The 26,187-nt window shown below is 45.0% G+C and overlaps 2 protein-coding genes across 5 annotated transcripts; both read right to left on the bottom strand.

The window, feature by feature from the left end:
- Nucleotides 1–192: 192 nt before the first annotated feature.
- Nucleotides 193–4,383, bottom strand: LOC122626262. 2 transcript variants are annotated; one of them, XM_043806455.1, is made up of 5 exons: nt 3,632–4,383; nt 1,339–1,465; nt 758–986; nt 597–702; nt 193–517 (listed from the first exon to the last, which is right to left on the bottom strand). In XM_043806455.1, exons 1-5 carry the CDS (start codon nt 3,890–3,892, stop codon nt 500–502), a joined length of 741 nt encoding a protein of 246 aa, XP_043662390.1. In that variant the 5' UTR covers nt 3,893–4,383; the 3' UTR covers nt 193–499. The 2 variants fall into 2 exon arrangements, with proteins under 2 accessions (XP_043662390.1, XP_043662391.1); XM_043806456.1 differs by having other exon boundaries at nt 193–534; nt 3,632–4,382.
- A 3,987-nt stretch (nt 4,384–8,370) lies between these two features.
- On the bottom strand, nt 8,371–23,205 carry LOC122626228 (serine protease filzig). Of its 3 annotated transcripts, none has more exons than XM_043806402.1 (7): nt 22,959–23,205; nt 9,872–13,900; nt 9,312–9,555; nt 9,059–9,243; nt 8,781–8,896; nt 8,597–8,716; nt 8,371–8,535 (listed from the first exon to the last, which is right to left on the bottom strand). In XM_043806402.1, exons 1-7 carry the CDS (start codon nt 23,203–23,205, stop codon nt 8,371–8,373), a joined length of 5,106 nt encoding a protein of 1,701 aa, XP_043662337.1. The 3 variants fall into 3 exon arrangements, with proteins under 3 accessions (XP_043662337.1, XP_043662338.1, XP_043662339.1); XM_043806403.1 differs by having other exon boundaries at nt 9,312–9,498; XM_043806404.1 differs by lacking the exons at nt 8,371–8,535; nt 8,597–8,716; nt 8,781–8,896; nt 9,059–9,243; nt 9,312–9,555 and adding an exon at nt 9,656–9,696.
- Between the last annotated feature and the right edge of the window lie 2,982 nt (nt 23,206–26,187).

The raw sequence follows: 26,187 nt of genomic DNA, 5'->3' as shown, positions 1-26,187 counted from the left end.
GTGCTTGTTACAACTCAAAAAAAAATAAATTACATTTAAGAGTTTAAAATATAATTGGCTCAAAAATAAATTCGTTTACTTACCATTAGCTTTATCATTTAAATACGAAAGTATTTTTACGAAATACGTTTAACTGAATGTGCAGATATTTGGTAATGCTTTTATTGTATTTGATTTACATTTAGACTTGAAACGATTTAATTGTTGCTTAAGTATGGTATAACTGCATTGGAATACTCTTCTTTCTGCTATTAACATTGAATGCCTCAGTCAGTATTTTTGGAGTCTACTAAAAACACATCTAGATGTCTAAGATCGTTGGAGTAATAGCAAATATTTATATATATATTAAAGAAATACAAATTAAGCTATAGAAATTTGACCTTGATATGTTTTCGTTTAACATTTCGATATGTTTTAATATTGAAGTAATTCTTACTCAATCAGTTATCCGATTCATTTTCTGTTAGACTTCTTCTCTTGGGTTTCCTGAGCTTTGCTACCTGAGAACTGTGATCTTCAGTTGCGGCGATGCTGTATACTCGTAAGAATATAATATAACAAAAATGTATATTTTAAATGCACAATCATCATACCTCTGCTCCGACCATATCAACACAGTCAAAGGCATCGCGAAAGTAGCCACAGCTCAGCTTGATGGCTGCCCTGTGGTGCAAACGCTGCTGTTGACAGCACATTCCGCTGTAAAGTGGAACATTTAGACCTAAGTTGGGCAACCAACGCTATTCGGACTTACTTGATCACCTGGCAGTCGCTGCTGCTGCTGCACTCGCTGCCCAGCGGTCGCCTCTCCTTCGGTCCGAATATGCCCTCCAGCAGCGATGTGGACTCTCCGGACTCCACACTGGGCTCACACCGCCACACTCCCTCCTGGGGGACCAGCATGCAGGAGCTGCCCTGCGGACAGTCCGCATGTCCCTGGCACAGATCCCGCTGACGGCCAAACACATATACGCATTTGCCTTCTGCAAAAAGATTGCGGTCAAGCAAAAGAATTTCGTTTTAATTTGCTTTAAATTGAAAATATGTCAGAGTTGAGTTTATGTAAAATTGTTGTTATTTATGGTAGAATGGCATTAGTTGTTAAAATAAATCCATCTACCATATGAAAAGAGTGCAACAGGTAGAAAACAAGCCAAGTGCCTGTAGAGCCAAGTCGATATGCATGATAACCTCTGCCTGGCACCAACATTCTTATCAATGTTTAGCTCGCGTAAATGAAATATTCTTTCAATTTCTTGGGTACAGTATTAACCTAGTCAAGTGTAAATGCGAGGGTTGGACCACGGAGGACCAAGTGCAGTTTGTCCAACTTACCACCGTATGTGCTGACGCACACTCCGGAAGGACAGCAATCGTCGTTGAGGAGGCAGGGGCGGTCGGCACAGGGCGTGTCCTCAATCAGCGGCTCTACAATACCGTAAACTTCGGTCTGTGGGCGCATCTATGGGGAAGGTCGAATGCGGTGGCAATTAGTGTGGCTTTTGTTGGGCGTACGGTGCGTATGCGCTATATTTCCCCTTGCTGCGGTGCAGCAGTTGGTTATCAATAACGCTGCCACTCGTCGCGCGGTAATTAATTTGAGTTTCAACGTGAACTCTGAAATGTCCGGTGATTGAAACCAGTGCTCCAGGGGGCCAATAAAACCATACAAGCATAAAGGTTCCAATTTCAAATTGCTGCATTACAAAGAACCACACGCCTTCTGGTATTTGTGGCATTTCAACACAGCGCACTATGGGAAATTTGACCCCTTTTTCTGGCAAACCATTTCTGAAGTCGAATATTAAATAATTTTAGTGTACGCATTCATAATCGACCAATCTTAGTGCTGCATACTGAAATTTAATAGATGGCCACAACAAAAATCAGCTGTTAAAACAGCTGTGCGCGTACAAAAATCAACAATCTGCTACGTTAAGTTTTTCTTCCCTTACAAAAGTTCTAATATCTTTGGAACCAAATCGTTAATTTCCATTCTGTAAAAAGTATTTTAATCAGTGGGCTTTTTATTAAGATTTTGCAACCTTCAATAGAAAAAAAAACTAGTGCTGTACCCGTAATTTAATAAAAATGTAAGTTGCCATACAAAAGCATTTTTTTTGATAATGACCTAACTTTGAATAGAGATTTAAAGTGATTGCAGCAGATTGCATCTATGAAATGTTCCTCATGTTGTAGCTTATTTAATTCTTGTTCAGATTATTGTAATTTAAAAAGCCACTTTTACCGATTCTTGGAGAAATTAAAGATTTTAAACTTAACCCTACTTTTTCAAATTCAGAGTAATCTCATGCTAAACGGGAGTTAAACAAGGCGGTTGGTGAATTGTTTTGTTATTTTTATTATTATTATTGTTGTAAACTTCTGTAAAATAATTTAGAATGCAAACACTATCACGAAATCAGTTGTTTTGCTGAGATAAAAAAGCATACAAAATTATAGAAAGCTTTACGAAAAAATAATAAAATAAGGACGGTGCACGCCACAGTTTTTGTACGTATAGATATGGTCTAGCGCAAATTAATGCAAAAAAAAAAACTAAAAATCTTTTCGTTCTGAGTTATAATTACAAAACATAGAAGGCGTGCCACGCCACAATTTTGTACATTAAAATATGATAGTGTAACTCATGCAAAAAACAAACTAAATATCTTTCCGTTCTCGATTATTAATTTAGCAGAAAAAGTGGTCAAATTTCCCATAGTGCAGCGTTCACGTTTTCAAATAAGTTCGAGTGGTGCCATTTTTATTGAGTTTAGCGCTTAGCTGTATAAGGCAGGATTCTTTTTTCGGTAGATCTTTTATAGCATTTTCCAAGAGCATAACTTTCTTTGAATATTTTGTTTGCTTAGAAGATAGTTTTGGAATTAGTACAAGAAAGTACAAGAGTAAAAGTGTATACTAGATTGAAATGTATGTAATAGACAGAAGGAAGTGTTTCCGACCACATAAAGTATATAAGTATATTCTTAATCAGGATCCGTCTGTCCGCCATTCCGTATGAGCGCCTTGATCTCAGGAACTATATAAGCTAGAATGTTGAGATTAAGCATGCAGCTTCTAAAGAAACAGACGGAGCGCAAATGTTGCCACGCCCACTCTAACGCTCACAAACCGCCCAAAATTGTTTTGATTTTTTCACACATTTTTGTTAGTCTTGTAAATTGTTTCTCGATTTGCCAAAAATCTTTTTGCCACGCCCATTCTAACGCTTCTTCGCACTTCCACTAGCTAAGTAACGGGTAACAGATAGTTGGGGAACTTAACTATAGCGTTCTTTTTTGTGTTTCTTGTGAGCAGTCCGTGTACGAAATTAATACGTGAAGTTCCTGGTAATAAAACTAAGGCTTAAGCACTATATTGTTAAAATGCAAAAATATACAAGCTATTGCCACTATGAGATGTAAATAAATTTCGAAAAAATACTTAAGGCACCTTTGCTGAAATATAATTTTCAATTGAATTAAGCTAAACATTTTCCATTTTTCTTTTAAAATTTTGCTTGCTTTGCCTATCAATCTTCTTTAGTAGTCATATACGCTGTAGTTCCGCCCTGCAACTACTTGCAATCACATTCACCACCCACCAGCCACACTCCCGCACTCACCTGCTGCGGCGGAGGAAGCGGCTGATGTTGTTCCTGCTCGGCAGCTCCATAAAGGCCCAGGTATTCGTCGAGGCGTAGATCAGCGGCGCCGGAAAACGGGGATCTGCGGTGCATCAGGTTGCGCGAGTCCCGGCCAAAGAGGGCACGCTGCCAGGCGTTTCCGGATGCGAACGAGGATGTGGACGCGGCGAGCGAGGGGTCCAGCTGGTGGGCTAGGCCCAGGAGCAGCAGCATGGCTGCCCACCTCGGAAAAATACTCATGGTGGTTACGTTAGTAGATCATCACTAGTGGAAAGCCCGTTTCTATGGCCGCTCGCCTTCTTCCGGTGAACTGCGAAAACAAAAAGCGAGTACAAGCTTAATTAAAACGTATGCCTGGTCGGGAATCGTTTGCTGCCCTCCGGGACGAGCAAACTTCCGTGTTCATGCGCTCGAGTGGAGCTTGCGGCAAATAAATCGCTGTCTTCCAGCGCGGAGTCGCATCAGCGGTTCTATTATCGTTTCCCGGCAATATTCCCGTCGGGCAGCTCATTCAAATTGTCAGCTTGCTTTTAGTGTTATTACCGGCTGTGCCCGAATTTATGTATTATCAGACTTGGTTCGCTCTCGTGGCTCCATTTTATTACCCGAGGAAAGTCTTATATATAAATGCGATTGGGCACATGTCGGTGGGTAACAGTTCATACATTAAATCTCGGCATTTTTGCATATTATAAATAAACCAGCAACCAAATTAACAAAAACAAATTTATGAATATTTAAAAATTAAACGAAAAAAAATGTTGTTTTACTCAGAGCTACGCATTTCTCCCAACTTTATTAAAGGAGATTCATATTTACACGTTAAAAAAGAAATTGTAATATATGCAAGTTAAGCCTGCCTGGAAGAACACGAAAACTCAAAGTGAATTTTCATTTCATTTTAAAAGTCTTGTTAATTGTATTCAGTTTCGTGATGGCTTCCCCTAGGAAAAGTAATTAAAACAATTTATGCAAAAGCTGCTGGCAAACGAATTTACAGTCTAAAACAACTTTTAAATAACTTATAATGTGGGTTACGTTATGCACACTACGTCGACTTAGTGGTAAGTGCTGGTCCTTCAACTAAAATAGCAATGCCAACATTATTATTGGCCTTATATAGAATCGAGCAAGATTGTCATATATAATTGCCTACTTATTGGGGTGACACTTTGTGATATTTTCCAGCTGCATGGCCTACCGTGCACGGCCGTGGCTTAATTAAGACATCTCTCAAACGGTCGATTGCCAACAGTTGTTAGCAGTCCATTAATAAGTTAGAGGGTGAAAGGCTGTAAGTTCACTTAGGGCCGGGAAAAACATTTTCCGGCGTGGGTGTGCAATTTCATGAATGTGGGATTGGCGCGGTTCGGGCGAGTGTAGTTGACTAAACAACACTGAGTCCCTTTTTGATTCTCCTTTCGAATTTTTTTAATTACTTTCTCACACTTTCACAGGACGCGACTTCTCAATACTTCTGCCGTCCCCGTTCTCGGTTTTGTGGCCAAGCATTTTGACCTTTTTGTAGCCGAGGACACTAATCATCCTTAGTCTGTTATCAAATCTTGACTAATTGCGTTTCAGCCCAAAAAGGGCGTGCTTTGGTCACCCGTTAGGGAAATTAGAATTGATCCATGTGTCTTTCGTTCCTTAATTTACCAAAGTGCTCATGGTAGCGACGTGACTTCTATATCCATTGCTAAATATGTCTCTAATTGCATTTTCCCATAGGAAAGCTTTGCGATAAGTTTTTCTTTTACGGTTACAAATTTGCGCAAACTTTCCTAATGATTGGAGAGTGACTGTCTTTTCATCCGTATAAACTTCGAGATCCGGGATCTTTAAAAGCTAGAAAATTAATTATTCCGATGCTAGAGACGTAGGCACGTCACAATTTTGTCTCAGAGGATTGCCCATATTAAAATTTTATTAAAACTTTTTTTACCCTTTCACGTTTTTCTTAAAAGTTGTAGCGTATATAAAGTACACTTATTCTTAATCAGCATCACTCGCCGAGTTGATATAGACATGTCCGTCAGCTTAAGGTACCTGTATACACTTTCCCAAAAGTCTGTTTTTTCTATATACTATAGAATGTCGAAACGGGCCGGATCAAACCATTATGAACTGCCCTGAAAACATTTGGAATATTAATTGAAAACTATCCGTTGATTCTAATCAAAAAGTGTTCTTATTCCGTATGCATAATTTTTGTATAATATATAAAAACTGCAAGGGCGTATGAGCTGCGGATTGAAAAAGTTCTAAAGTATAAGTTGAAGTTTAAGGACGAACTGAAAAATACATATGCATGATCTCCAGGGATGAATTAACATCGAATATTCCTGCTTAAGCAAGCGTAAAAAAAGCAATAAAGTTTAGATTAAGTGGAAGCAATTCAACTCATCAAAACACCACTTTACGCCTTACTATTTTAATCTAGTATGGAGTGGATAAAATCCCAGGCGAATTAGCTCTTCATTACGCACTGTGACGGTAATGGAATTCCTTTTAATGGCATATCCTATTTCACGCCTTAGCCTGAACTCAACCAGGAATTTCATCTACGCTCGACCCACATTAAAGTGTATGAGATAACGGTTCGCGGTTGAAAACAAGACCCTGATTTTCCGGAGTTGTGCGACACGCCCGCAAATGCACTTAAAGTGCAGATGCATGGTGGTCCTGCGCCCTTCCGTGGGCAGGATGGATTGCTTATACCAATACACGTGTCCACTTTCACTTTCACTTTCGCCGCACGCGAACGGGTGGGGGACGCCGTCCTTGTGGCGCACAACATACCTGCTGGTTGGGCGTCCTGTCGGCTACTGAATGTCTGACTTGGCTTAAACAACACCTGTCGGCTAGCTGCCGCCATGGAGCTTTTGGGCTGCGAAGCTTTTTGTCGGATTTTTATGAATTAAGTGTGTTTGTGGCGCAGTCAAAGCTCCTAGGACTCCGATTTAACGGACTCCTCCCGTTTATGTGTATGTCTATGTGCATGTTTTGAGTTGTGGCTACGGGTGTTTTGGCCATGACGTCACTGTGATTTGTGGCAGCGGTACTAAATTAATGAGCCTCCTCTTGTTTCCAAAATGGGATCCTTGATTTGGAGTGGCTGTCCTGCAGGCAAATCTGTTAAATGGAAAACACGCAATTTGCTTTCCCCAACGAGATAAAAAGAGTCTGCCCTGCAGGACATTCCTTGCATCAGGAAAATGAAAGTTGTGTGCTCATGCCACTCACTCTTCGCTCTGAATGTTCGATTAGACGAGTGTAATGGAAATAGCGTTGCACTTGTGTACTTGATATAATTAATTTGCGTTTGTTTGTCAATAAATAATGTTTAGTGTTCCGCGATATGAGCGTGATTTGCATTAAATGATAAATATCTTCAAATATCCGCTCTTAGCTTGCTTTTTTATTTTAATTATAATATAAGTTATATTACTTTTTGTATTATTATATTAGTATTAACACAATTAACACAACACAATATATTAACACAAAGTAATTAGATTAAGCTCTGCATTATTAATTGAAGCAAAGATTAGAAGTTATTGCTCGAACATAAAGATTCAACTTTAAACTATGAATTCAGACTGAAATTATGAAATAAATGTATTTCCAATTCCATTCGGTTGTTGAGCTGGGAAAATCCTTGCCTTTCTGTCTGATTAAACCTTAAATGGAAGAACTGAGAACAGAGGCAAAGGATTCTGGCTAAGACTGTTGAATTTTGGCTCTGTGTAGCAGCAGCATGGGCATCTGGGGAAGCTGAAGCAGAAGCTGAAGCGCCTTGGCGCAACCATATTCAATATTCAAAATGGGAAAAGCTAGGACTGACTGTGGTGGCAATTCTTAAAGAAGGAAAGGGAGCTTCTGTGGCGAAAATTGCATGAAGGCAACGCGTCTGTTTATGTCTGGAATTCTTTGTGAAGCTGTGTGAAGCTGAAATGCTGACATAAAATGTTCCCCTTTAGTTACATTTAAAGCCAGCTACCGGGAAGCATTCTGAAGTAGAAGCTAAGAAAACGCAAGCCCTTTGATTGGTTTTACTAAAGTGTATGTCGTTTATTTCGATCTCTTTTCGATTTGTTCGTTCACTTAACAGTTAACATATTCATTTAAAAGAATTAATAATATAAACCGATAAATTAGTAAATTCAATTGAACTAAAAACATTTGCTCTCGCTCTCATTTGAACATAACAACAATTTGCCTATGAAGATAACAATTTTTTTAGTTGAATCAAACGCACAAATCGCCGCGCTTCGTCACGTCACATAAATAAATAAATAGTCAAATAAATAGGCTTACAACTAGAATAAATATGTCTTAGGCCTACGGTTTGCAATCAGCGTAATTCTCATTCAGACTCTACAAGTGTTAGGCACGCGTACTCAAAAAAACGGAATCTGCAGCCTGGTCAAGCGAAATATCGCTGTCTCGGAATGTGGAAATCCCCGGCGGATTTCGTTTGAAGGTGCTGCAGTTGATTTTCAATTAAGCTAATGAAATGATGGTAGCATGGAGGGGGTTTTTGTGGAAAGGGTCCGAAAATGCAACGTCGCAGAGGATGAGCCAACTTTCCCACGCTCCTAACCGCGACTCTTAAAACTCTACGTTCTATTTACACTTGGTGCTCCTGCCTCGGCAGCAAGTTGGCGTTGGCCATCTCTGGGATGGGGAGACCATGGAGACTCTGGAGAGACTGCCTATTTCACGCCCGTTATGCTGCGCAGCCACGGCTTGTAAAAGGTGGTGCGCATATAGACACCTGGCAGATACGGCGCCGCACATTTGATGCCGTGGGAAACGGTTCCGGCCAACTCGTAGCGTCCATCCGGTCGTTGCAGCACCAGCGGTCCGCCACTGTCACCCTGTCGGAGAATGAGACGGATTAGGGTACATTTTCTGGAGCAGGGAAGGCTTTGATCTCACCTCGCAGGAATCCTTTTGTCCGTTGGCATAGCCGGCGCACAGGAAGGAGGTGAGAATCTTCTTGTTGTGTCCAGCAGTGTGGAACATCTCCTGGCAAACGCTGTTCTCGATAATCGGCACCTAATTTAAATTAGCCCCGGGTCAGTTCGCATTTCAAAGGACACTCTGTCCGCTGACTGCTTACCTGCACCTCCTGGAGAACAGATGGCACTCCACCTCCGTACTTAAGGCGTCCCCATCCCGTCACGGTCGCCATGCGTCCAGTGAAGTCCGCCACATCATTGGGCATGCAAATGGGCACTGTAGGCAAAAAGAAGAATAAATTACCCTTTAACAAAGTGCCTAAAACATTATTGAACATTATAATAAACGAATTTAGCTTCTGATTTAGCTTTAAACAAATTAATAGATTTTCACATGGTCTTTGATCGAGGCGTATTTTCATTAGATCGGAACACTTACCTATATGCGTATCGAATTGCACTAGACTGTCCAATTCCAGCAGGGCCAGGTCGTTTTCGAACGTGGCCGGATCGTACTGCCGGTGGACAATGACGCGCTTAACATTCTTGGTCACTGAGCGCTTGCTCTCCAGGTCGCCGGAAATGTCAAACTCACCCATAACAGCCACCAGAGAAGCCAGGAATCTGGGGAGGATTGAAATCAAATCCGTGAACTAAGCCCACCTAAACCGTAAGTTTAAATAATAGCTTACCCGGGCTGACAATGGGCGGCGGTGATGACGTAGCGGCTGGTGATTAGGACGCCGCCGCACTTGTTCTTGGTGAATAGGCCCAGCCAGGTGGACTCCCGGACGAGAACCTGCCAGGGGTAGGCGCCGAAGGTGGAGCCCTTGCCGCCGACAATACGGCCGGACTTGACATGGGGCCGCACGCCGCACTCTGTTGATGGGGAGTGAAATGCGAGGTTAGGAGTGGGGAGTGTTCGAGAAGTCGAGTCTGAGAGTTGGGGAAGCATAGAACTGGTGGGACAATTGAATGGAGGGGGATTGGAGGGGGGGCACTAGAGCTAGGAGGGGGTTTCTTTATTGGGGACGGTCTAAGTGGTCTTCTGATTACGCCGCTTGTGCTTGCGACGTGCTATATTTTTGGATAAGTCGGAAATGCAATGGAGGATTAGGGTTAAGGAAACGGTGGGTTAGATGCGTGAGCGGTTAGGAACAGGTGAAGGGCAGGTGAGAGAACAAGAAATAGAGAGAGAAAGACAGTTGTTTCGGGTCCATGCTAGTCCATGCTACATTCAGTCCACACTTACGAATCTTCCGACCATTGGCTCCGCCGTACGAGCTCAAGGTAGCTCCCTGGTCAATCTCGTTGTCGCTGGGATTCGGGTTGACATCCTCTTCGTCCTCCTCGTCCACGATCTCGTCGTCCGCCGGCCTGGCCGAACTTATGGTCGTGGTCTTCACGGTGCTGCTTACTCGACGCGTTGGCTTCTTCGTCGCCGGTCTCCGAGTGGTGGTGGTTACCTTGGCGGCAACGGTGGTGCGGCGCGTCGCGGGCTTGCGAGTGGTGGTGCTGACCACGGAGGTCTTCTTGTTAGGAGGCTTTGTCGTGACCCGGGACACTGGTTTCTTTGTGGTTACCTTGGGCTTGGCTGTGGTGGCTGTCCTCACAGGTTTCCGTGTGGTTACTACTCTCACAGGCTTGGTAGTTCCACCTGCTCCGGCCTGGTAGGTGGCCACGGTCTTGTTACTTCCCGGCTCTTCGATCATATCGGCCAGGGCCTCAAAGTTACCCTGCAGTGAGGCCACCAACTTGTGAACCAACGTGTGCATCTTGTCCTTGAGCACCACATCCTCCACGAAGGCGGGGGTGGAGAGGTCGAGATCGCTGGTCACTGCGCTGGAGGCAGCCGACATGTTCAGATTGGGGTTCCTCACCGGCGGGAAGTTGACGAAATCATTGGGCGAGGTGTAGGTCTCCTCCATAACATTCTGGCCCACTTTCTCACCAGGAACTGAGAAGGCGGGATACGAGGGCGTCGGTCCGAAGTATCCAGGGAATGCTGGTTTGTCATCGGAGGGCACTGCATAGACGGTCTCCGTGGTGGATTGCGTGAAGGCCACATGGACGGGGCTACTGCCAAAGTATCCAGGATCTTCGAAGTCGTTAGAACTTACTCCCTGTGCTCCTGGTCTTCCGGCCACATAGGAACTCGTGCTGGAGGCCAGCTTGTTGTTATCGTCGCTTAAAGAGCTGTAAGTCACTAGATTTATGGTAGTGGGCTTGGGAGTAATGAGCACCGTCGGTCTGGGAGGCTTTGGTGTTCCATTGATCTGTACGAAACCAGGCTTCTTATGGCCATAGCTACCACTGCTGGTTGGTCTATGAGCGTAGGCGGGCGTTGATGCGGTAGCCACCAGCGGAGGCTGGTAGTTGCCCGGGGTAGATCCGACAATGTTCTCCGCCGTGCTCTGGATAAAGGCATCTAGCTTGTCGTCCGCCATAAACAGTGGGGGCACATTGTCGTAGTGGTAGTCGACGGTGGCGGGGGGTCGTGGGGTGCTAGGTCCGGTCACATAGCTGGTGGAAATGGGCTTGGCCGTTGACGGCTTCCTTCCTGGTGAGCTGGCATGCTGCTCGTTGTAGTTGAGAGACGGCATGGGCGCCAACTGATCGTAACTAGCAGGCGGAGCAGAGGGCTGGTCGTACTGGCTGGTTGGGGCATCCGGTTTGTCGTAGTTTAGAGAAGGAGCAGCTGGCGCAGGAGCAGCGGCAGTTGTCTGTTCGTATCCCGCAGGGCTGGCTGGTCTGGGGTACGCGGTCTGTTCTTGTTCCTTGTGATGAGTTGCCGACGGCTTCTTGATCTGAATGTGTGTGATGGGCGACTCGGGCACCTTATCGTATCCACTGGACACGGGCTTTCTGGTGCTTGGTTCGCTAATCTTCTCTTGGTTGTAGGCACCAGAACTAGGCTGTGGCTGAGGTTTCTTCTTGGTGCTCTCACCGCTGATGGGCCTCTTTACGGAGGGTCGCTTGGTACTGGGCTTGGGTCGGGGCCTGGGACTGGCGGTCACCAGGACAGGTCGCTCCGAGGAAGCATCAGCTTGCACGGCGTCATACTGAGGCCGCTGTGCTGGCGCGGGCACAGCAGTTGGTGGGGAAATGTAGCCGGCTGTTGTCTCCGATTGCTGATAGCCATTTGAGGTCTCATCCGCGTGTTCCTGAACTTTGGTGGTGTGCGAGGACACGGACACTTCGGGGGGAACTTGGGCCTGGTAGTCACCATTTCCTGGCTGCGGGTTATAGTTCTGCATTGTCACCATCCCAATGTAAGAGGCCACTGGGCGATTTTGCTTATTGGCATTGGTTGTGGGACGTATGTAAGTTGGCAGTGGCTGCGGCTCTTCCGTTTGGACCGTTGACAGCTTCTGGTAGGTGGATTCAGTGCTTGCCTCATAGGAGTCACTGCTCACTTGCTGGCCATAACTAGGTGCAGTTGCCGGCAGATTTCCCTCCTCCTCCATATAGGACATATCCACTGGATAGGCAATGCCCATCACTGGCATCTTGTTGAACTCGGAAGTCTGTGGAGCAACTGGAGCCTCAGCATCGTGGTAACCATTGGCCGGCATCGTGTGGTCCTCCAGCACAGCGGACACATCTTCTCCGTATCCAGGCCGTGCGGTGGGCATCTCAGCAGACTGACTAAGAGCAGCAGAGGCATCCTGCTCATCTGAAACTTTATCGTAGAAAGACTCGTAGTTAACTGTGGTGGTGTAACCGTAATCAGACTGCGAGTCCGACTCCTGGACCTTCTCGGCCTCGTTCTCCTGGTAGAAGGTTGGATTTTGGGTTGCTGCCTCAGTCTGAACCACCGCTGCTCCAGGATATCCATATGATGGCGTCTGCTGGCTCACGACATTATAACTGGGACCATGACTGGTGTTGTTCAGCTGCAGGATGATGGACTCGATAGAGTCTACGTGGGTGGTAATCGAGGAAACAGTGGTGGGACTGTTATGACCGGTCGTTGGGCGTTTGGCACTAGTGCTGGATGAAATATAGCTCTGCTCCGCCGGTGGCTGCTGTTGCTTCGGTGGTTCCGCGTACACGGGTTGGGGCCCATAGCCTGTGGAGAATTGCAGATCCTCCACGAGATCGGCATCTGCTCCGGGGTGGGTAATATCACTGTGCGTGAACTCACCACCGTCCAGGATAAGGTGGTTGTGGTGGTGGTTGTTCGTGGTCTGGGCAGGCTTGGAGCTTGGATTAGGTTTCGCCGCCTGCAGTGGCTTTTGTTGGAGAGGTCGCTTCATGGTCTCCGCCAGTTGGGGAACTGGTTTCGGCTTGGCTTTTTGTGTGGGTTTTGGAGCGGGTTTCTGCGTGGCCTTCTGAGTGGGCTTTTGAGTGGGCTTTTGAGTTGGCTTGGGTTTGGGTTTTTGGGTGGCTGCTGGCGTTGAAGACACCTCTTCGAAGGAGTTGGACTCAGAGCTCGTTTGATCCTGCAAGCCACTAGCAATTTTGGTGGGCACCTCTGTGGTGAAGACAATATGATGGTCATCGGCATGCTCAGGTGGCAAGGTGCTTAGCACCTGCATCACGAAGTCATCGTTTTGAGGAGGCGACGACGGTGAGTTGATGGTCACGGAGTGCTTGTGAACGTGGAAGTTGGGTGGCTGGACGGGTTGCTTGTGGATTTTCTGGTCTGGAGTGGTCTGATCGCTGGAGTCAACTGCTGGTTGGGAGGGCTCCTGTTCGAATTCGACACTGGCGGAGGAGGACTGCGACTGAGTGGCCTCGGTGGATGAACTGCTGGTAGGATACGCATTCTCATCCCTTACGGGTTGCTCCGACTCCGGCTGATATTCCAGTTGCTGCGGCTCATCTCCGTAGGCTCCGCTGGGTGGACTGATGCTACTGCTGCTGCCCAGTTGCTGGTAGACTTTGTCCAGGTTCTGCTGATCGTAGATGTTCTGCGCAGGCTGCTGTGCCCCCTGTTCCTCACTCAGTGACTGCTGCTGTTCGCCGTAGTTCTCGAACGAGGTTTGGGCTGCCGACTGCTGGAGCTTCGTCTGCTGCTGGTGCTGCTGGAAGTATGCGTTCTGCGCCTCGTTGATCAGCGTGCTGGCCAACTCGTGGGTGGGCGGGATCTGGCAGCAGGCGCCGAAGAGGAAGCCGTCCATGCAGGCGCCCACCACCTCGCCACCCCGTTGGGCGCACTCGTGGTTAAACATGCAGATGGTGGGTCCATTGGCCCGTGGATCCGAGCTGGGTAGCGTCTTGGTGGCACGGCAGTGCTTCGGTGTGATGCGGTAGCCCCCAAACAGCTTGCGACCGCCTGTAAGAGTAGCAGAAAGAGAGATGTGATGGGGATATTATTCATTAATGAGAAAATTAAAAAGAAATTTAAGAAAAATATTTTTATTAATAAACTAATTACACTATTCATTTGTGTGAGGTAAGCCTTCTTTGCATGCTCGAATAAACCATAAAGTCGGCGCATGAATTTCCCCAATTTAAGATTCGATTTCAAATTACCCAGATTTTCAAACAGTTTTCGCTTGCCAATAACCACAAAGCCAACTGTCAAATTCCCCGTGGCAAAGCCTAATTAACATTTCACTCGGGCATCTCTTTTGGCTCAACTGTAGTTGATTGGATTATAAGTGGAGGGGGTAGTGAAAATGTGGCAAATACCTTAAATGAAAGTGACGACGCCGAGTGGGCACATCTATAATAATTGCTCTTTTCAGTGCTAATTGTGACGACCAGCCTTGGGCAAACATCAACAGCAGCCGCCACACGAACTTAGACCAAAATGTATATAAACTCAATTAACAGCCGCCATATTTTCGCTGTTCTGTAGGCCCTGAACCCACCGAAAACCACTCCAAGACCACCAAGTGAAAGTGGCCCTGGCTGGCTAGCCCAAGTGCTTAGGCTCATAGCAGCCACTCGAATGTCAAGGTTCATCTGCGGCCCAGGTGTGGGCATTGCACTTGAGAGCATTTCCACCTCATTTGCCAAATGCCGACAGCCACCACTGAACGGTTGAGGAAAACGGGGAAGGGTAAGCTCCGGCTAGCTTGCGTTTTTCATACGCTTTCGTTGCCTTGAGAAAAATTACGTTATTATATGTATATTATCAAATAAGACGAGGCATTACTGCCAATACTCACTATCATCAATATTTCCGATGGCTTTTTTTCGTTCTGGCTAAGGGCCATTTTCAATTTACAGCTTCGGTTTTATTATCAAATCCAATAATCATTAAAACAACATAACTAAAGTGCCTAATTTAAGAACAACTTATTAACCACTTTAAGCTACACTGTGTATATCGCAAAATATAATATTTTGAAATTATTTTATTTCAAAAGGTTGAAATATTTAATTGAACTTAGCCCTAAATTGAGTTTGTAAAGTATCCAAACAACGTTTACGACTCCCTAGAAATTCCGAACGTGCACTGCACATATGTAACTCTCGATGTATAGAATGAAATTGATTTTGGCAGCAATTAATCAAGAAGTGGGAAAGCAGTGCCCGCCGACTGCTGACGGGTTTATGCTGACAAATTAACACCTCGCGGACGCTCCACTTGCTGCACTGGTGCTCCAATGGTGCTCCACTGGGGCTTCTCTGGTGTTCCACTGCTGGCCCCAATCCACAGCGCGGACTGTGTCAATGTTTGGTCTTGAAATTGGAGCATAGGAACATGGGCTCAGTGCAAACACGGCCGATGAACTAGATTCGGAGGCTTAGTGGCAATTAGTTCGACGCTAATTAAATGAAAATCAGAAGGTAACGAAACCGAAATTGCAGGGAATGGCCTGAAATGGAGGCAATCATGACTCAAGCCGATCGAAATTATGCCGGACACGTAGCGCCAGTGAAAGTAAAACAAAGACAAGTGTATTGCTCAAAAATAAGAGAAAAAGTGGAGAAAAGTAGTGCAAAAGCCACCATTAGAATAGCAGTCAAAATATCTTCGTACATAATAATTGGGTAAAAGTGATAGTGTTTCTGCAGCCGCTTTTCTCTATTTTCGCTCTGGCCATTCATCTCTACAAAGCGATTTCGTCTCTTCTTCGCGTCTTCTAATAAAATAATAATAATTCGTTTGCCGCTTTATTTGCAGACATTTCGCGTTTTTACGATTAGGCACTCAAGAGCTCTTAAGTATTCTTCCGCAAATTGTTAAAGGCAGACGCAAACACCGAGCAAAAGAGAGTCTCCGAAGAGACGTGAGAAAAGCCGCAGGCGGCTGAAGAAAGAGCCGATTAACAGAAGAACGGCTCTTACAGAGGCCCTATGCTCGGAACCACCTCCAGCTAACAGAGCTCCCAGACCCACGAGACTTCAATCTCGAGTTGCGGAGTCAATGAATTAATTACCGACCCGGGGCTGACTTAATGAAGTTTGGCAGGCAGCTCGACCAACCAGCGATAATTATGCAGTTTAACACAGTTTATTTGATCTGGGCCGAGGAAATCGGCTGCTGTACTACATGATTATGTATGTTATGCTCGTAAGCTACCCTTTAGTTAGCTTGTATTTTGGTTGTCGTAGGAAACCTGAGAAATTAACATTTATTTAATGAATATGTTCTTCTTGTCTAGTGACTGGCTGAAATTTGTTTTCTTGAAATTACATTTTTGATACACTAATTATTATGTAATTTGTCATAAATTAAAGTAAATTAGGATTAAATAGCTAAGCCTAAAGCCGTGAAATGAATCATTATTCTTGGTATCGCCTATTTTTCCAGGGCACGTTTAGGTAGATGAGTTCTCTGTACACGGAAACTTACGATTAACAAGTTCACTTAAAGATTACATAGACCCTTGTTCGAATCAGTAAATAAATCAATAAACAATCCGCCCGCACCTGCTTTATGCCACATTAAGGTGGCGGACTGTGTTCTGCCAATCCTCTGACCCTAATTGGCGGATCGAGAAATTCGGGTTGATGCACCATAATCGCAGGCGTTTCTTGTGGCGCATGCAAAATAGGTTACAGCATCGCACCTGGGAAACACCTGAGCCGCATCACAGAACCCCTACACACACACACACATACACACACACACACCAGCAGTCGAACGAAAGTGTGTCAAACGCCTGAATAAATTCGCGCCGCTTTAAAACATTTTTCGGTGCTTATCATAAGGGGGGACCAAGATCGGGAAAAATACGAACGGAGAAGTGCTGCAAAATGAGATAACAAGTTTGCCTCCCCGCCGAAAAATCGCTGGCAATGCCATTAATCATCCGAGAAAATTGGTCCCGTAGCCGCATTCTGAGGCATGCCCCATGCACGGCAGTGTCACTTGGCCCTTGGGGCACTATACCTATACCTACATATATACAGAAGTATACAGAAGCATATATACATACTATATATGTTCTGCCTTTTGGCCAACGGAACAGTTATCGCTTCGTGCAGTGAAATTTATGCGCAAGCCGCGGAATGGAAATTAATTAAATCATGAGTATGATGCTGATGCGATGGTGATGCTGGTGCTGGTGCTGGCCAAGATCGGCAGAAGAGAGCTGCTCTGCTTGGCACCGCGCTGCTCCAAGATTTCGTAGAACTTGTTTTCATGCCCGATCTCCGACTGACCGACCGCTCGACGAGCCGGAGTCCGAAGAATGTAAACAAACGGGGCGCTTTAACGGTAAATGGAAAATTATTATCGATCAATTAGCCCAAGACTGCAAAAGTTAAAAAATAATATAGCAACTTTCTTGCCCCAACATGCATCCCCACGTGTATCGCGCGCACAGATCACTCTGGGATCGGAGATCTCGCATTTTGGATCTCGCATCTTGGCCAGTTTTGCATTTAACGAATCTTGCTCTAATTGCGATGTGAAAGTGTTAAGTATTCCTGATCCAAATTGGCACAAGTTATTAACCGATCGATGGCAATGCCTGTCAAGTGAAATCGCGGAATCGGACAAAAATAATGTGGTTAGCAAGTTCAAAGTTGGAGTTCTTTGAAGGGGGGTGGTCAATAAATTAGCTAACGATGTATGTTGTAGAGTCTTAACTTCATAAACGATTCAAAATGACCCTAGTCATTTCCATGGTACAATTAATTAGAGAAACTCTTACTATCGCCAGAAAAAGTTCCCAAGCGATTTATTGGCCGCTGAAAAGCCCCATCCGATGGCCAGCGGATGATGGCGACGAAGAGGAAAAAATATCCAATGTCACTTTTCGTGGAATTAGCATAAAACATCTTTTCATTCACTCAAAGTTAATTTCACTTTTCCTAGACATACATACATATGTACATACATGCGGAGAAAAACTGTTTACTCCTCATGAATCGCTTCATTTGGGCCACTAATTATGACTTCGATGGTGGAAGCGAGAGAGCCTAGTGCAGTTTACCAGAGGTTTGTGCTATCTTTTTGCCTTCGGTTTGTGTGCTTAGTTATTTTGCTTTTTATTCATTTTAATGGGCCTTCCGTGCGGCTGTGCGTCGATAGAGATATCTTTCCGCGATGTCATCACGAAAGAAGGCTTGCTTTCCCGCCTTGCGTGAGAGAAATGGAAAGTTTCTAGTTGCTAGTCTTGACCTTTCTGGGCTTAAACAGCCATTTGGCCATTTGGCCATTTGGCCATCCGATGCGATCCCACTCCACATGGCTGCCGATCCGCAACCAAACACACCCATTAATCGCATTGTAATTGAATTGTCGGGGTGTGGGGTGTGGGGCATGGGCTTGGATCAGCATAAACATAACCCGCTGCATGCTCTACTACGCTCTCTGCGAATTGGACTGTGGCGTGCGCTATATAACTAGGCCCGGCTATAACCGATTTGCACGCGAACTCCCGAGCTTGGGAGCCACCTTGAATTACATAAAATTGGATTTGAAAGTTGCTCCGATCTCGGCGCGTCTACAATTTCCATCGATTTGCTCCGATCTGCAACGATCTGCTCGAGTGTCGCCGTGGCGAATCGGGCACAGCATCGGAGCATCTCACTCCCAATCCCACTTCCATTCCCAATGTCCAATGACCAATACGTGGCCATGGCTCCTCGTCCGCCGCAGCAGCGTAAATTGTAACAGTGACCCAAATAAAATTGCGGCGACTGGCGACCAAAAAGACCGGTAAGCTAACAGTGAATGTGCCAGTGACGGGCTGTCTGTGTCCACTGGCACTAGTGCGCTGGCCGCAGGTGTAGGTACGAATTTTACGCATGCAATTCCAATGGGAACCGTAATGTACCACTGGCCAAACCAGAACTATTCAAGACAACCCTCACCAGAGATGGGCAACACTTTAACTACACTCTGCTTTCCAAGCAGAGAGCATGTCCTAAATTTGCACCTTCTCAAATAACTATGAAATCAGATTAATTCATATTGTTAATTGTGTGATTTTAATTAGGAAGTACTAAACGAAATCAATAAGGGCCAGACATTTCATTGTAAACAAAGCTCTAAGGACTTTGCGGTGGGGTTTTACAACCCAAGCTATTTGTTTACTTAGCCAAGCGGTCAAATGTGGTCAGTTTAGCAGCCGCAAGACCATAAATACCACCATTCTTTGGCTTGGTTTTGTGGATGGTTCTTCCCATTGCTCGGTGGCATAGCTTGGATACTCCTCACGTGGGCAGCGCTGTTGGCTCGCTTTTCGGCCGTAATAAGAACGGTAATCACACGGTGTCAACCACCACGGAGGCCAACTCAGCTTAGTCCGATTCAGCTGGAACAGGTTTTAAGTGGTAGGTTCAGCAGCGTTTTGCAAGAGGAGATACTATTTTCTGGGTGGCAGCCGACAGCCCATGTGGAATCATTTACATTTGGTTTCTTTTGTCACTGTTACATGTGCGCACGACTCTGTATTGTTTTCATTAGTGCTAGTATTATTATTGTTTATTTGGTGGTCACTTTTGGCAGGTCATGGTGCTCTGGACCCTGATTGTTAGGCCGAACAATGGATGGCCGGAAAAGATTCAATTTGGTGAAAATTGTGCACAATGGGAAATTTATTGAACGCTTTCCGGGTGACAAAAGATTTGCGGCGAGGATGAATCGCTATGGAAGGCTTTTGCCAACCAATTTGGCGGCGAATCATTTTAAATGCGATGAGCTGCTGTAAAAAGCAGTGTGAATGGGCAGTGAAAGTTGCTTGGCCGCAATAAGTGACATCATTTTTGGCAAAAGACCCGATTCCCATTCCAATCCCATCGATACCCAACAGCAACGAGCCGACAATGTCTTCCGATAACCGAGCAGCCGCAGAATCTTCAAGCCTTTTTATGGATGCACGGAGATCAGACCAAACTTAAATGCGTCTTGCTGACGTCGCGACGCGTCGATTTCCATGCGAAAATCCAACCAGCGTAGAATCTGTGGTGTCATGCAGCGGAAGCCAGCTCGGAGCGGAGCATTTCACTTTCACCGCCAAACAAGTCAAAACAAATTCGAAGATCGCCTTCTATTTCCTGTTAGACGGAACATCCCATAACTCGGCTCTTTCGGTTCGAGCCATGTTGACAGCCCGATAACTTGTAACTACTCAGCATAGCCATCGATTCCGACCAGTAGTACTCGAAAAAATGCCGATGAGCTTGAAAGATAAGACACCAGACTACAAATGTGTGTGAGTACCACGAAAGTATCTACAATTGAGTAGCTACAATAGCTACAGTAGCTACTCTACTATTCCAACTCCATTCACAACTGACACAGTGGTACATCTGTAAGTCGAACCGATTAGTTGCTGGCATAGCTATGTAACTCAAACAAAATACTGATCAATATATTAGCTCAACGCATTTTTCATGTGATTTAATTGATGGAAGTTATTCTACGACACGTTCTTAAGAATCATTTATGTACATTAAATATACATAGATAACTTTTTAATCTTTAGTAGTAAACGGATACACTTTTTTTAAAATGAATAACATGTTGATTTGGTGTCAGAATATGTATAAGTATCTGTATGTTAAAGTTTCAACCCATACTACAGATCTTGGTCTTCCTATTTCCTATTTGACATCACCTAGCGCATATGCGAAGTTCTACTGTAGTTTCACTCGGGTGCTCGACGTTAGGAAGTGCAATCCATACTTGGCCCAGGTGAAATGCTCCCTGGCACTTGATGTTCATGATCTGTCACAGTTTTAATGCGATTGCGTTAAGTTTATGAAGTGTAAAATGGCTGTGGGAAAATGGTTTCAGCCCTCTCGGCGGCCCAGAAGAAAGTCGAATGCCGCTTTCACATTAATTGCATGTGGCGGAGGGCAGAAGCCGAAAATATGTGAAATTGGTATTCGTAATTTGCATAGACCGAGAATCTTGGCCCGATTGTATAACGTAGAACGGTGCGACAATTAGCCAAACGAGAAGAAAAGAGTTATGAATTGATTTTTAAGTAGCCAACTGGCAAGAGCGATTGAGCTGCCGAGATCTATGTGGAGCAACAATTGACCAAGTCGATGATCGGACAGCGGTAAAAACGTGATCTTGAAATTACATCGCTGTCGAACGTCGAACGTCGAACGTCGGCCGTCGCCCGTCGGCCGTCGAACACTGTCCATCAGTCAGTGGCAGCAGGGGGTTCAGCTCCAAGTCGGCTTCCTTCCCGCAGGCCGAGGCTCAAATTGCCGCAAGTCAACTGCAGGCAACCTCGACAAGTGCAGCGGCGCTCTTGGCCATGGCGAAAACCACGACTGCAGCGGCTGACAGCGACAAGAAAGCAGCACCGCAAACTGGCACACGCTTCCATCAGAATCGGTGTGGTTAGGTTTGGTTTGGTTTGGTTCGGTTTGGTTGCTGGGCTGCTCACATCTACGGCCACTGGCCAAGACATTTTCATTTCGCACGCGTTTTTCCTGAACTGCTTTCCTGGTTTTCTTTCTATGCAAACAACGCCTGAATAGAAATTGAAAATTGTTTTACGTGTTTCGTACTAATGATCAGGTGTGTATGTGGCCGATGATTGGCATTTGCCGACTTCCACCTCGCTGACGCAGCACAGTTCTGCGATTGCTGGGCAGCGGAAGTATTGATTTTCTCCTCGTGGGTTTCCCTAGGTTTCCCTAGGTTTCCCCAAACCTTTCGGAAGGGGTAAGAGGAGACGGGAACAGAGGAACAAAGAGAATCGTTGGGAAAACGCCTCGAAGACAAGGAAAACGCCACTGCATCCCAAGAAGTCATTATTGTGGGACCAAACTTAGGTAGACTGGTGATTAGAAAAGTAAATATGTTCGGTGCTCTCTTCTGTAATGTAATCGCTTTTTATTTGAATCTAAATGCAAACATTCATTTTTACCATTTTTGGCTGTTCGAAGGCTAAACAGTTTTCATTAGAAAAGGTGTATACAAATGTGTATCAAAGTATTAAAGGACTTGTAGAGGCTGTCTGCAAATTTTGCAGCGTAAGCTGTATAAACAAAGATTCACTTTGTAAGGGCTCTGAACTTGAGAAAAAGTATTGATTAAACAGGTATAGGAGTATATGCTTTCAGCTTTATAGTGTTTTCCCTACAGCCATAATGCCTTAACAACGTACTTATGAGTGTTTTCACCATTTTAACGATCTTAGAGAAATGAAAATGGTGTGTGAAATTTCACATATAAAAGAAGTTTGATTCTCTTTTTCGTGCTACATAGAGCATACATACTGCCGATTATCACGAATGGTTTGTTTCCCCCTTTTAAGTGTGATTGTGTCTGGCTCTTTATTGAGTTTGCACCTCGGCCCTTTTGTTAGCCGGCACTTGGGCTCAATCGCAATTGAATGGGCTGAGCGACTGGTGCCAAATCCGAATCGAACTAATAACCAGGTACTCTAGAAATTTGTTTCACTTTTTAAATCAGCCAAATGACCTCGACAATTAACGGCAATGGGATGCTCAGAGCCAGCACTAACCACTCGAAAGACAGTAAAAACTGTCACATGGAAAGTCGATGGCTGTGCCTAGCATCTCGAGCTCTTTTGTGGCCGTAATGTAGCATAAAACGAACCAAATAATTGCCAAGTGCGTGGAGTGTGGAGTGTGGAAAGTCACTCGAAGAGCACCATCTACAGCCGCAGTTTTCTGTGCCAAAGTTTTTCTGATTCATTTATTGACACAAAGGCATAGTTTTGTGCTTTTTTGCCACGAGCATTGTCAACTTGGCCAGGCCAAGGCATTGAGTGAAAGCCCCCGATGGAGGGGATGGGATGGCTAAGTGAGCCAAAGTGAGGCAGCAAAAGCCACTGACACGATTTGATTTGCAGCGACATGAGCTTGCAATTTGGCAAATTGATTTTCTTTGCCTTAATTCTACATTTTATTGTGTGCTAAACTTTCTTCTCTACGCGGTCTTTCATCAATCCATTGCGCAGGCAAGTCAATGAGCTAAATGGTCTGTCACTTACCGCCATTCGTTTCAATTGATCTAAATCCACTTGTTGTCGGCACAAATGATGCGACTATTATTATTAAACTTGTTAAAGCGATGGAAAGTAGTTGTGGTCTTGTTGTTCTCGTCGTTGTCGTAGCTGTTCTCGTTGCTGCCATTGCCGATGTTGTTGTTGTTGTTGCTGCTGCTGTTGCTGTTGTTGTTGCTGACAGTGTGCAGCGGGACAACGTCGCCGTTGAGGCCGGCGTAACCCACTTAAACATGTTTGCTGGACTGCCGGACACCTGCGGGGAGTTCTTGGCCTAGACCGTCTGGCAGCTCGTTGTGATATGAGCCCTGCTTGTTTCGAAATCGCCACCGAAATTCGGGCGTGAGTGCGAAATCTGTGTGGCAGCGCAGCACGCTAAACGAAAGACTTAGGCGACGAACGCGAATTGAGTTGTAACTGTGGATCCGATTCCGATTTCGATTGAATTTAACTCGGTTTTATTGCGACGACCGCACTTTCTTTGGTCAGCTGCGAATTTACAGTTGCTCGAACCAAAACACTAACACACTGCACCACATATATAGTATCTGGAATCTGGTATCGAGTATCGAGTATCTATATCGTGTATCTTGTATTTTGAATCAGCGACCATGCGTCCGGTCGACTGAACGCTCCGCGTGTGTCTGACTGCCTGATTGCGAGTTGGCCCGAACAGCGGCCAAGATAACGGACCTTCGCCACTTTTGTGGGGAAAACTTTCACTTTAACGCGGGAGAGCGTTTTCTAGAGAGCAGAGAGCGAGCGGTACGTGAGAGTATTTCCATTAGGCGTCGCTTAAATGGTAAACATTTATAATTCGGCCTCGCTCGGCTTCTTCTTCAGCCGCTTCTGCTGCTGCTGCTGCCGCTGCCGTTGCTGCTTTTGCCACCGATCAGCGATTCCTGTTTTCTCCGCCTGCTTTCTTTCGCCCAGTCGCTGCTCTTTCTCTCGGCGTCCGTACGCATGCGCGCCTCAAACCCAACTGAATCGGTTTACAGCGCGGCCTTGCGGTTAAGAGCGCTGCGTCGACCGACTTAACAGGGCCGCTCGCTGTTTCCGCAGCAAGATGCGACTGCCGCTGATGCTGCCACTGATGCTGCCACTGATGCTGATGCTGTTGCTGATGTCACCCGCAGAAGAACGCTGCAGCTTTCGTCTGCAGCGACTCATGTGACCGAGATAAATGCTTTTAAAGACCAATGACTGTGCCTTTCTCATGAATGGATTTTAATAAATTGATTTTAAAGACTTTTACTTAAATAATATTTTTAACAAAAATTCTGGTTTCAAACAATACTATACCGAAATATATTATCTACGCTATTTAATAAATATTTTGGAATGCTAGGAGTTTTCTATAAATTGAACAAATTTCATACAAGTTTAGCGACTCCTTAATTTTCGACATTTTAAAGTATACAACTTTACACTGAAGGCAAAGGACACTCCTATGTACTACTTAATACCAATATTTCTATGCAAGGTAAATCCTGCCCCCCAGTGCAGCATCACTCATATAATAAGAAATAGGTCTAATCTATTCATGTATCATTTCAAGCTACAGTTTCCATACATTATGAATAAATGACCCCTCAATAAGCTTAAGGACTCGTACATTTAGTGAGATAAATTAAATTGCTGCAAAACTGCTGCTATCAACCAATTAATAAATACAGCGAAGGGAATTATCTTATTTTAGATATAATGCTATCACTATTATATAGTACTTATATTAAGCCATCGATACATAACCATAATAAGGCAATGCTAAGTTCCGAGCTGTGAGCATTGAAAGTGCGAGTTCAGATCCATGAAAACTGCATTGGCACGCAGTGGGTCAACGGAGGTTATTCCCCTGCGAGCCTGGCAATTAGTGGCCTGCAAAACACCGGCAAAAGTTGGCGGCTAATAACGGTCATCTGGCTATTTGTCCAACTGCCCATGTGGCCAAGCATCCACTGGCGGTTAGGAGGAGGTGCCACCTGTCGATTGGCATTTCCTTGACCCGAATTTCACTGCGCGCACATGAGACGCGAAGCGGCTGGAAAATCCGGCGGCCGCAGCGGTTTGTTATTGTTTGGCTTTCTTGGCTGGGCCTGGCCTGGTCGGCACTATAATGTCGGGGGTAAACGCCTGACCAGGCTGGCATGGCACTGGTGGCTGGTGGCTGGCCAAGCGTGGACTCCGCTCCGCCATCACGATCTTTGTAGAATTTCACTTTCGTTATTGTTGTCGCCGCTCGCTGTTTTTTCTGTCTACTTAAAGTTTTTCTGTATGTATATTTTTTCTGTGCATTTCTCAGTTTGTTTTATGTTTATTTTCCCTTGGTCAGCCCATTGAAATGGAAAACGCAGTGAGAGCCATGGACTCCAACTGATTTGGACATGCCGGTCACGTGGGTGGTGGCAGTGGATTGTTCGCGGCCAGAACCAGTTGGGGTTAAAGCTGCTGGCTTTCTTATTGAGTTGTCTTCCCATGATTCATTAGATGCGGTATTACGACACCAGGGCCCTGAACGTGCCGAATTATGAACGATTTTAAACGATTTTAGCATAATCAACGGTAGGGTAACTAAGACGAAGACCCTGCGCAGCGTTGACTTTCTCTCCATTGGCCAGTCGCCCCTCGGACAATGGAGCTCGCCCAAGAAGGTGCCAAAATAAGCAATAACAAAACCTATAAGCGAACTTTTAACAAATGGCAGTGGGACGACACCAAAGATTCGCACACCAAACGATGAAATATTTGTAGCCATTCTTCGATCGCATCTGTTTCAGATGCCGCCACTCCATTGACCAGGGAATATTGGGTTATATAACCGCTAGATGAGACTAGGGTAACCAGATCCAGGAGATAAATTGATCTCTTCAAGTTAAACAAAGAATATCTGAATTTTTAATTTTTAGCCCAGTTTGATATTGGAATCTGTTCGCCTAAAGGTTAAAGGAAAAAAGCCGTAATCCATTCAAAAAAGGTTCTTAAACAACAAAATATATATACTTGTGTAAACAGTTTATAAAGATTTAAAATACTACCATCCAGAATATCCAACCAGCTTATAAGTAGACCTCGTAGATCTATTGTTACCATATATTTTCCAAACTATTTTATTATTTTGTATAGCGAAATTATATCGTTTTATCATGCTAATTGCATGCCCACTTGATTTTCGATTTGCATACAGATATCTCCCAGCGATGAGCCGTCAAAATTTCTA

This window comes from Drosophila teissieri, chromosome 2L (genome assembly GCF_016746235.2).
Source record: "Drosophila teissieri strain GT53w chromosome 2L, Prin_Dtei_1.1, whole genome shotgun sequence".
In the NCBI taxonomy this organism is placed as follows: domain Eukaryota; kingdom Metazoa; phylum Arthropoda; class Insecta; order Diptera; family Drosophilidae; genus Drosophila; species Drosophila teissieri.
The sequence above is the reverse complement of the archived record's forward strand: the minus strand, read 5'-3'. Positions and strand labels throughout refer to the sequence as shown.

Bases quoted from the DNA above. Each gene is read 5' to 3' on its own strand.
- LOC122626262 (XM_043806455.1), bottom strand. From the start codon at position 3,892: ATGAGTATTTTTCCGAGGTGGGCAGCCATGCTGCTGCTCCTGGGCCTA. The intron at 987-1,338 runs GTAAGTTGGACA...ATCTTTTTGCAG, and splicing joins GTGCGTCAGCACATACGGTG to AAGGCAAATGCGTATATGTG. The intron at 703-757 runs GTAAGTCCGAAT...TCCACTTTACAG, and splicing joins AGCGACTGCCAGGTGATCAA to CGGAATGTGCTGTCAACAGC.
- LOC122626228 (XM_043806402.1), bottom strand. From the start codon at position 23,205: ATGTTTAAGTGGGTTACGCCGGCCTCAACGGCGACGTTGTCCCGCTGC. The intron at 9,244-9,311 runs GTAAGCTATTAT...AATCCTCCCCAG, and splicing joins GCCGCCCATTGTCAGCCCGG to ATTCCTGGCTTCTCTGGTGG. The intron at 8,536-8,596 runs GTGAGATCAAAG...ATTCTCCGACAG, and splicing joins GACAAAAGGATTCCTGCGAG to GGTGACAGTGGCGGACCGCT.